Here is a 10,811-nt window from a genome sequence, read left to right on the forward strand (position 1 = left end):
CTCACTCCGCCGCCCCGGCCGTACCGCCACTTCGACAGTTGGCGCGCCACTGTTCGGAGGCAGTCCTCGACCGGCAACAGAACAACGCGCCTAGAGGGACACTGGGGGAAGGGGCGGAGAGGAGGAGAGGAGATGGAATTGTAAAGTGTCTCGGGAGACTGGACTTTGGCTCTACTGCTTCCCCCTCCTCCCTCCATTCCCTCGCAGCAGGGAGAGTCGCTTGTGAGAATCGAGATGAACAGGCCACAGCAGGCACACCGTCGTGGAGCGGGGTAGGTAGACGGTAGACACAACATTCCCGTGGATGGAGCGGATGATCGACTCGTTGCCCAACTTTCCGGGCCAGACTTCCACCCTGCGCGGTGCCGCGGTGCGCGCACCAGAGACTCCAGCCCCCCTCTGGAATTCCCTCCACGTTGCCCCAACCAAAGTACGACTGTGTCGCTTCAACTCTCCCACACCGGTTACTGTCCTATTCCTACTGTATCTGAAGTCCTCAGGGTGGGCTAAGGAACCCTCATTACTTCTTGTACAAAGTGAGTGGCAATGAGAGGGGATGAAAAAAATGAATCTCTCGGTTTTTAGTTTAGTTTTTTTTTCTTTTTTATTTTCTGAACAGAATAGAAAACAAATAATACTTGCTTAACTAATCTATCAGTGCACTTTACCCTTTTTAAGGTATACAAGTAGTTCTCTTCAAATTAAATAACAAACATAATAAAAATACCAAACATTATAAAAATCTATTTTGCATCACAGAAACATTGCAGAGAAGAGTACTTAAATACAAACTTACAAGTACTAATTGTTTATCAAATATTTTGTCATTTTTTATGACTGTGTTTGAATGCAATAAGAAAGGATCACAAATTTTACCAATATCAATTTTAAAAAACAAACAACACAACAAAAATTAAGAGCACATCAGAGCAAGACAAAATCAAAACTATGGCTTTCCAAGAAATCAGCACAAGCAAGCTTCAAACAGTCAGTGTACACATATAAATCAAATTAAAAAACTACCTAGCTGTCATGCAGTCTTTCTAGTCCATGTACAATTCTTGCACTAGTATGGGAGCATTCAAGTAAAAGCTTAAAGTTACAAAAGAAACTGAATTCATCCAGGACTGTGTGAAGATGTTTCACCCCTCACAAGCATAAGTGCTTGGGATAACAGAAACACAAGGGGCTTACACAGCACACAAAATTAGCTGTTTTCTGAAGGTGCCTGCTTGTGAGCAAGATAAAGGAAGACAATAGAAGAAAGTGCACTGACAAGAAAAATAACATCAAACCATCGATGGTAAAAGTTAAACTGCAGGTCACCCAGAACTTCAGTTATGATCACACGATACTCAGGAGGCATATTCATTCTTATGAGTAGAACTGATGACACAAAGTGCATTCCCTGTGGAAGAGAAATCCAAGCAAAACTGGTAAACCACATTTTTTGAGATGACGGCATACCTCCATAGAACGGAAAACTTACCATAATCTGTGCTAAGATCAAAACAATGATAGTGGAGGATTTGCTGCTTGAAATAGCATAGAAAAACTGGAAAGAAAGCAAGAGAATAATTACACCTCACAGAAGTTGGAAACTAGTTTTAAAAGGAACATCATCCACTAAATACCTTTGTTAGTGTGAGCAAAAGACCACGAATGGAAGTCACCACTATACATCCAACAAGGAAGAATGAAACATGCTGTGACCAAAACGCCACATCCATGTCCAGTCCAATCCAGTGAACAGCAATTTCCAGGCCTTTAGTCACAGGATCTTTTTTGCCAACTCTATCAAATACAATATTGATTGTAGACTGAAAATGGAATATGATCACTTGTTAATAAAAAATTTAATGGAACAAGATAGATTTTTCACAGAGTACATTCACTAGCTATGATGATACTTACAATGAAAATTTTCCATAAACAGTAAAGGGAGAAGAAATACCCTAAAAAGTTGAAGTATTTTCCTTTCCAAGTAGTTGCCCATTCCAAACGTTCCTGCATATTATGCAAATCATGTGCCTCAAGGAACAGTTGTCTTGAGAGCTCCTCTAGAGCTCCAACATCCTGTTTCAGTTGCTTTACATCCGCTGAGAGGTACTAATAGGAAAATATCAAAACTAAATCTGTAAATTTACCTTCTTTAAAAACAATCAGAGACCTTTACAGACATGTACACTTCAGAGACAAAGAAGGATACTTTCAGGGGATTCTTTACTGGTGACTGTTCGTAACATGTTCCAAATGGAGGGTGAGGTGGGACCAGACTGAGAGCCATGGACTTGCACACCTCTCTTGGCTAGTGCAATTCTTTTCTTTTTAACAACAATCAAATCCATGGTCTGCATCAGTCTCTTTTCAATGGCTTGAATATCCCCCGGGGAAACTTGCCTGTACAAAGAGAAAAATGAATGACTCAACTCATTACTAGAGCAGAAAGGAAACACAAAAAGAAAAGCCTTGGTGAAATGTTGTCTTACCTCATGAAATATGCCATAGATGTATAAGGATAGTTAACTGCACCGAAACCAGAGAGCAAAGCCATGACAGTCACTCCAATCACACCTATGCGAGATATGCCCTGCTCAATGGAAAAAATTCCTTGCTTTGGACTCAAAATAGGAAAAGGGTCACCCACTTTCCAGAATAGGTAGATATACAACAGCCATATAAGGATTGTAAATGGCCTTATGAGTTGTTTCTTTACTGCAACACATTTAATTATTTACATAGCATGCAGCCACTTAATTTTCATACATGTCACAAGAAAACCTTAAACTTACCAAATCTTATATTTGATAAAATGGAATAGCCTATATTGAACGGTATTATAACAATAACCATAAAGAGAATGAGGTATAGCCCAAGATTCCAGTGAAAGTATCGCGAGCTGTGAAGAAACAAAACAAATACATATTAGCGCAAAAAACGGACAATTAAAAAGAATATTGAGGAAATTCTTGTTACCTTGTATCTAAAACACCAACAATTTCAAATATAATAAGCTCAAACATAGTACATGAAAGAGAAAATGTAGCAGAGAATATGAGTTGGACAAGAGTATGATGGACTTCATAGTCGCGAAAAAGTTGTTTAACAAAGAAAACCCAGCCTCCAGCAAAGAAAACAACCTAAAACAAAAAACAATTAAATCGTGATCAGCAATATCTGATGTTGACATGTCAATGACGGTAGGTGATGATAAATGTTACAACTGTAAGGCAAACAAAAAATGTTGGATGATTACCTGGGTAATGAGAATGATTAGAGTGTCAACTAAAAATCCCATTGCAAATCATAAGGTGAAGACAAAAATAAATAAAGCCACTTGATATAAACTAAATTAAAATTGGCACAACCAGCGACAACCAGAAACTTAACCACCCCTTTCGTTCTGACTATACGCACGGCCACCCGGCAGGTGCGCGGTGAATAGTCCCGAGTGTAAATAAGAGAACATTAGCCACCTGCAACATAATAAAGTCTGATTTCGAAGACGTTCGTCAAAAGTCTAAAATTGGTCAACTCTCACAAAATCTATCAATCCTATTTAAAAAAGTCAATTTTGTTTTGTCTCAATTCTCTTAACAACAATCTTACCGGCGAGAAATTTCTAGGGTGAGGTAGAGGTGTGTTGGTAACAGTTTTCGGCGCGTAAACCAGTAAACATTGTGTTTTGTTGGCCAGCTGTAGCAGTAGTGCAGTAGCAGTAGGTTAAAAATTTTTAGAGGCCCGAGTTTACCCTTACTTTTAATCGTTAGAAAGAACATTTTAACCGCGTCAAAATGGACGAAGACTTTCCAAATCCGGAAGAGGAGTTCGAAATGATGTATGCCGACGAATTGGCAATGCTTCAAGAAATGGAAGAAGGTATGTTTACCTTCTTCATTTTAACTGAAACGAAGACAAATATCTTAAATAACCTTTAGAGTCCAACAATCATCATTCTCTTCTTTGGTCTGATTTGTCTGTAACTTCTAGGTTTGCCAAATGAGCCTGTGGTGAGGAAGCCTGCTCCACCAACTGTTCGTCGGAGTCTCGATTTCTGTGGAAGTTCTTCTACTCAGATCACTGATGTTATATCATCCACTCCGGCTAACTCAGGGGTTGAAAAGGTGATTTGTCTTTCACATTGATGTCTTTGACCTTGATTTTCAAACTATTTTGAATTTACTTCCCTTTTACAGCTATCAGCCGCTTCACCGCCATCACGTAAACGGACAATTGATGACATCTTTGGTGACATTGATGACATCGAATTAGAAGAAGCAGCAGAAGGGCATCATCTCTCAGGTATATCTAGAACTGCCTTTCAAGAGAGTTTTCCCTCCAATTGTTCTACTTATTAATTCATTGTGCATAAAAGATAAATTGTTATAAGATCAATGTTTTATTTATGCCACAGGAAAATCTTCTAAACGGTCTTGCAAGCAGACAGTTGTGGACCCAACCTTTTTTCTGGATGAAGATCCTGGCCCTGAGTCCAGTCATGGAAAAGAAATGGAACTCATTGACCGCATTAATGATTTGCGAAAGAAAGCGTTTATGGAATGTCAGCAGGGACACATTTCTTCACCTACAAGTATTAAGTACGTAAAGAAATTTATCTTATTTGAATCATTTCTTTATTGACCATTCAGTTCAAAACCTTTCGACCATTCTAGGCTGAAAGCTAGCAGCTCTATAACCAAAGGAGTGCCTAAATGGCCCTTTGTTTCTGTCACAAGTGAATTAGGAGATCGTGTTTATGTTCGATTAAGAACTGAGGAGTACATGGATGAACAGGTCATTTTCACAAGCTTGTTAATTAATGCATTAACCGATGATTTATGTTTGGTGAAGGCTAACAAATGTTCTTTTGCAGTGCGATAAAGTTTCCCACAAGCGAGGTCAAAGTGGGCTCCTCAGGAGTAGCTTTTCATCTCTGAAGGATGAGGCTTTAAAAATTGTGAGTAATGATTTATTACTTGTTGTGTATTTCACTGTGAGGAAGACATAATTCTTTACTTTTCTTGTGTGTGTGTATTTTAGTTAGAGGAGAAGCAAGAATCTATCATAGCTGCTCAGGTGGCAGAACTGGAGACTTTAGAAACTTCTGAATCTGCCTCAAGTAAAACTCATGACGGCAACAATAATTTGTGGGTAGTTAAATACAAACCAACCTCTTATGCTGAGCTCTTAAGTGAAGAGGTAATTAAATGTTTTTTTTATTTCTTTACTCTTTGTTTGTGTTCTGTTGAGTTCTCCTATAGTAATGATTATTTCTAAACCATCAGAATGTGAACAGAACTTTGCTGCATTGGCTTAAATTATGGGACAAAGTAGTTTTCAATAAAGAGAGAAAAACACATGTTAAAGCTGTTAAAGAAGATAAAAAGAGTAAGCAAGTGTTTATATTTTCAAGTAGCTTTTTAGAGCAAAATTACCATTTGTATGTAATGTGTTAAACTGTGTCCACCCAGATCAGCGTTTCCAGAAAAAGCCATTTGGGCAAGTTTTAACTGATGAATTAGATGAGCATGGAAGACCTCAGTTCAAAATGGTACTGCTTTGTGGGCCTCCAGGTCTAGGGAAAACCACACTTGCTCACATGGTTGCAAAATTAGCAGGTTAAAATATTTTCCAAGTTTCTTTTGTTTTTTGTTGAATAGTATTGCCTTAACTTTTAACTCTTCAAACTCCTGTTTTGTAGGCTACAATGTTGTTGAAGTAAATGCTAGTGATGATCGAACACCAGAAGCATTTCATACTCAGCTGCAAGCTGCAACTCAGATGAAATCAGTTATGGGCAAAGAGCCAAGACCCAACTGTTTGGTCTTGGATGAAATCGATGGTGCTCCAGCGGTAAAAACTGCTTATTGCTTTTTTTATAATGTTCATGTGGTTGTAGATAAAATTGTAATGTGCATCCCTGGTTTTTTTTTCTTTTCCTCTTTTTTTTAAAACATTGACCAGGTTTCAATTGAGACCCTCATTAAGTTTGTATCAGGTAAGAATGTTGGCAAGGGAAAGGGAAAGAAGAAGGATGCAGGTCCTGGAATTTTAAAGCGCCCTGTTATCTGCATTTGCAACGACCCATATGTCCCTGCTCTCCGCTCCTTGCGTCAGCAAGCATTTGTTCTTCACTTCCCCCCCACAGCATCAGAAAGGCACGTTCATTCTGTGTAAGTGCTATTATGCGTTCATGGTTTTTGTCATTAACGAGATTTTCGTATACAACAGGCTAGCTTCCAGACTCATGACTATATCACGGAAACAAGGTATCAAAACTGACTTGGGAGCTATGTTAGCACTGTGTGAAAAATCACAAAATGATATACGATCATGCCTCTCTTTGCTGCATTATTTTAAGTCACAGAATAGATCTGTGAGATTAAGTGACATTCACCAGTCAAATGTAGGCCAAAAAGATATTCAGAGAGGATTGTTCTCAGTTTGGCAAGAAGTATTCCAAATCCAACGGAGCAAGGGGTATGTCAGAAAATACCCAATTTGCTTGGGATTAGAAATTTGTTTCAGTCTAGCAAAATTTTTATTCTTTTTTTTTTTAGTGGTTTTACTCAAGCTGCAGCCAATGCTGTTGCCAGAAGCAAAGCCAATTCAAGTAACCAAACCCCTGAGATGAAGAGTGGTGATTCTGCCATCGCTGCCAGGTAATGTAAACTTTGACTCAGGTTGCTCTTCCTTTCTGCTTGTGCTGATACCAAAATCTGGTCTTACAGAATTCAGAGAGTACTGAACACTGTGCAGAGTCATGGAGACTATAATCGTCTAGCTCAAGGAGTGTTTGAGAATTACCCAAACATGAGACTTAGGGATTCATCACTCAATGGAGTGAGTACTCCATCAATACTTATTCTTTCATCACTTTTTATTTACTTACTCAACTACTTTTTGTCTTTTCAGATTGTGAAAGGATTAGATTGGTTTTCTTCAGTAGATTTATTGAACACTGAGATTTTGTCATCACAAAATTATATTTTAATGCCTTACATGTCTTATGCCTTTGCTGTGTGGCATATTCTTTATGCTGGTTTGGCATGGCCCAAAATAAATTATCCCAATGCTTCTTACGAGGTAAGAGTTTTTTGGTACCAATGAGCGCTTTCCGTTATAACTCAGGAATCAATTCCATCTTTAAAATTTGTAGGCATCTGTGAAAGAAGGTCACACAAAGCAAATTATTGGGGAACTGGTCAAAGGTATGTCTCCATCTGTAAGAGTCAACTGTAATGAAACCCAATTGATCATGGAAATTTTACCTCTCCTTCTGGATGTAATTGTTCCCAATTTCAGACCAGTAAGTACTGCATGCTATTGTTATACCTTCCTACCAATTTTCATTTATTTTGTAACTAATGTAAAGCGAAACCCGTCAGGTTAGCCTTCAACTGTACAGCTCTCAAGAAAAGAAAGATTTTTGCAGTGTTGTTTCCACTATGATTGATTATAATCTGACATATGTTCAAGAGCGTACCCCCGAGGGTACTTACGTGTGTAATTTAGATCCGTAAGTAATCTAAGGATATATTGGTATAAATTTTGAATCTGATCTGAATTTTATCTCCTGAACCTCTGTTTTGTACTCAAGGAATATTGAAGAAATTGTTTACTTTGGTGAAAGTAAACCACCAAGGACCCTATCATATGGCACTAAACAACTGCTGTCAAGAGAAATAGAAATGGAAAAAATGAGGCGATTTGAAATGGCGTTCACCAGTGCCCAAAGCGTGCAAACACCTTCAAGCATTCCACAGGATAAAAGTCCTCCCAAAAATGCACCCAGGGAAGAAGCGCCTGGTATGCAGCATTATTTTCCTGTCATAATTTCATTTGCACATTTAAGTTGTCTTGTTATTACTAATAGTTCATGTTTGTTGGAAGGTAAATCCAAGGAGAAGGTCTCTCCAACAAATGTTCCCAATCACCTGCGAAAGTTAAAAGCAAAACCTGTTCTAAAAGAACTGGTAAGAAGGCTCCTCTGTAATAACCGTATTATTTTAAAACAACAGAACCTTGGCAAATTGTGTTTTTCTTTCCTTTTTTTGTTTCCAGCAAACAAAGGATTTCTTTGGAAGAATTGTGGATATCACACTAAGTCCATCCACTGTTAAAGGTACAATTTTTACAGTAGACTTCAAATGTGTCTTTGGTTTACTTGACTAAAGAGTTTCTTAATCGGTCTATTTATCCTTACAGCAAACAGTGAAGCTGAATTAAAAGGAGATATCTGGTTCCACTTCAAGGAAGGTTACAACAATGCTGTACGGAAGACCATCAAAATATCTGAGCTTCTTTGATTTTGTGGGGGATTTTCTTTGTGATAAAAAAAATTGTTATCATTATGTTTCTCTTAGTACATTGAGGATAGTTTAAGTAGGATGTCAAATTGTGCACAGTGATTTGCTTAATAAAATAAACTTATTTTCATTAACAGTTCTAATTTATTTTTAAAACTTCAAATTGACCACAGTAGTTTGGCTAACTCAAGAAGAGAATCTTTCAGTGTGTGGTTAAGGAACTGGTGGGCTCATAACAACAACAATACTCTCAGGAATAGATTTATTTTCAGCCCACAGACACCCCACTGTTTTTAAAGCCCAAAATTAACTGAACACACTATAGTTTTAAATATACTTATATTACAGACTCTTCCACTCGCTCAAAATGTCAGGGGGAAAAAAGCAGTCCACCCTAAAAAAATAAGTCACCAAGGGCCAAAACAGGGGGGGGGAAAACAAAACAATGAATGAGAAGTGGTTTGTACCATCAAAGGTAATGGATTCCTAGCATGAGTGATAATGACACAGGACTATACACAAAGTCAAATACATACAAATGTACTTCACAACCATTGAAAAGAAAAGGTCTTTGAAAGCAGAAATAATACTCTATTTTAGAAAAGCCAACAGGTATGGTGGCAAATTTCTAATGAGATGTGCAACAGAGCTTTCACTCAATCTGTTTCAGACAGATCCTTTCTTTCAAGGAACAATGTGATTACTTATCTAAAAAGAAAAAAAAATACAACACCCTTCAGTCTTAAAACTGAAGGCCCAGTTCACTGAAAATATAACAATAAGACACCCAAGCAACTTGAACTTCCAAAATCTCAACAATTTTAAACCAATAGCTCATTTCAGCTCATTCAACAATTAATTAAAACAAAAATTTTCCCAATCATCCCTTAGATGCTTGCACATATAGAACCACACAAAAAAAGAAACATGGTATATTGTTAATGGGTATAAGAAATATTTTCAAAAAGTTGTACCAGTCAAATTGGGTTAGCTGACTTGAAACAGCAATTAAACTATTGGACTTCAAATTAAAACTACAGGTAGAATCACATTTTGTTGTATGACATCATTGAAGGCTTCCTTTCTGAAAAGAAATTTCTAAGTATGACCACCTGTCCAATGGCAATTGTAGCAATCACCACCGTTTCCAATAATGACCACCACAGCACTCTTTCATTCAGATCTTCTGCTCGTTTGCGGCCTTGCGCTTCCTGCAGCCGATGATGTGTCTGGTAGTCTATAACTTTCTTCAAGCTTTCATGTACTTCGTTAATTGAAGATTCCATCTGAAAATAAACCAAACATGTAAATTGTTGTTACATTTTTAACTATACACAGAATAAGGTTGTTGAAATCAAACAGATATGTACCTGCGTCATTACAGTGGCATGTTCACCCATGCCAGGCAGTAGTGGAGGTTCATCCCCTACTTGGAAATCCACATAAACTAATTTATGGGAAAATGTGGAAAATTCGTTGGAGAAACAGGCAGCGTATACTCCAGCTACTGGGGCTACAAATCTGTGGCTGTCATACTGTTGTTTAACTTGTCTGTAAAGTACTTCTTTGGTTGGAGACTCTAGAGTAACATCCACGTCATACTGGCCACCGGTCACTACCTGCAATCAGATCAACACCAGCAAAAGATAAGTAAAAGGACAAAAAAGACACATTACAGGCACAGTTATTCTGTCCAGAGCACAATAACCACCATGGAATTAACACGGCTATTAAATTTGCATCAAGACTCCATTCCTTTTTAACTTTGAAGCCAGAAGCACATTTAAATAGTGAAGACTTAGTAGAAATTTTTGGATAATGTTGTGACAGTTGCTACCATATGACTGAGGTTAGGTTGATTAAAAATGACTGACAAAGGGCCAAAAATTTTACAAAAGCAGAGGTAACGATTTTAAAACATTCTAGGTAACAAAAACGAACCTGAAACTCTAAAGTGGCAGAAACATTCTTTCCAATTTCTTCATAAAAACACTCCCTAGCGTTGTCCGGCAATTCGAAGGTTAATTCTACGGCCTTCGTCGAAATGAATGAGCATACTACTACAAGACAAAATACTAGATAATTATATGACAACATTTTTGTCCCTAAAGCCGCCCTGAGTTGCAACTAGAAATAAATTATATACACCGCGACGTTTTCTGCTCAAGATCAAAACAACACTACAGTTTCAGCGGTAGGCAGCCATATTTACGTGGCCGGAAACGGATCGAGCCGCGTCTGTCAAACGACGTCAACAAGAATGTCGTCTGCTAGGCCGGTGGGCCGGGGCCGCGGGCAAGAACGAAAGCCGCGGATGAAAGCGAAAGCCGAAGGCCGAGCCGATCGGAGGGAATCAAGGACAAGCGCGCCTTAATTTCCACCGGGCGGCCAGAAGGGAGCGGCCCGGCGTCCCGCTTCGGCTTCGTCTCCATGTCCGGGGCGTCGGCGGGCTGGCCGGCCGGGGGCATGCAGCAGGCAGGGAAGGCCCCGGGGTCCAAGACG

General features: G+C 38.7%; 3 protein-coding genes across 5 annotated transcripts; 1 reads left to right on the plus strand and 2 right to left on the minus strand.

Annotated features, from left to right (window-relative positions):
* Positions 1-578: 578 nt before the first annotated feature.
* On the minus strand, positions 579-3,415 carry LOC117641224 (Golgi pH regulator A). Of its 2 annotated transcripts, XM_034378377.1 has the most exons (9): positions 3,257-3,415; positions 2,977-3,140; positions 2,793-2,899; positions 2,490-2,715; positions 2,210-2,400; positions 1,915-2,099; positions 1,635-1,820; positions 1,490-1,555; positions 579-1,408 (listed from the first exon to the last, which is right to left on the minus strand). In XM_034378377.1, the coding sequence occupies exons 1-9, from the start codon at positions 3,296-3,298 to the stop codon at positions 1,208-1,210; spliced, it is 1,368 nt and encodes a 455-aa protein (XP_034234268.1). In that variant the 5' UTR covers positions 3,299-3,415; the 3' UTR covers positions 579-1,207. The 2 variants fall into 2 exon arrangements, with proteins under 2 accessions (XP_034234268.1, XP_034234269.1); XM_034378378.1 differs by lacking the exon at positions 2,977-3,140 and having other exon boundaries at positions 3,257-3,389.
* Positions 3,416-3,677: 262 nt separating this feature from the next.
* Positions 3,678-8,443, plus strand: LOC117641223 (chromosome transmission fidelity protein 18 homolog). 2 transcript variants are annotated; one of them, XM_034378375.1, is made up of 21 exons: positions 3,678-3,879; positions 3,991-4,124; positions 4,197-4,302; positions 4,415-4,598; positions 4,650-4,794; positions 4,874-4,957; positions 5,041-5,199; positions 5,286-5,388; positions 5,472-5,618; positions 5,702-5,853; positions 5,965-6,158; positions 6,232-6,480; positions 6,561-6,662; positions 6,732-6,843; positions 6,916-7,086; positions 7,160-7,309; positions 7,389-7,519; positions 7,601-7,809; positions 7,894-7,976; positions 8,065-8,125; positions 8,209-8,443. In XM_034378375.1, the coding sequence occupies exons 1-21, from the start codon at positions 3,795-3,797 to the stop codon at positions 8,307-8,309; spliced, it is 2,862 nt and encodes a 953-aa protein (XP_034234266.1). In that variant the 5' UTR covers positions 3,678-3,794; the 3' UTR covers positions 8,310-8,443. The 2 variants fall into 2 exon arrangements, with proteins under 2 accessions (XP_034234266.1, XP_034234267.1); XM_034378376.1 differs by having other exon boundaries at positions 3,795-3,879; positions 4,674-4,794; positions 8,209-8,309.
* Positions 8,444-8,556: 113 nt separating this feature from the next.
* Positions 8,557-10,548, minus strand: LOC117641225 (transmembrane emp24 domain-containing protein 3). The gene is made up of 3 exons (XM_034378379.1): positions 10,251-10,548; positions 9,680-9,928; positions 8,557-9,595 (listed from the first exon to the last, which is right to left on the minus strand). Exons 1-3 carry the CDS (start codon positions 10,404-10,406, stop codon positions 9,356-9,358), a joined length of 645 nt encoding a protein of 214 aa, XP_034234270.1. The 5' UTR covers positions 10,407-10,548; the 3' UTR covers positions 8,557-9,355.
* Between the last annotated feature and the right edge of the window lie 263 nt (positions 10,549-10,811).

The sequence above is a fragment of the Thrips palmi genome, unplaced genomic scaffold (genome assembly GCF_012932325.1).
Source record: "Thrips palmi isolate BJ-2018 unplaced genomic scaffold, TpBJ-2018v1 HiC_scaffold_15, whole genome shotgun sequence".
NCBI lineage: Eukaryota > Metazoa > Arthropoda > Insecta > Thysanoptera > Thripidae > Thrips > Thrips palmi.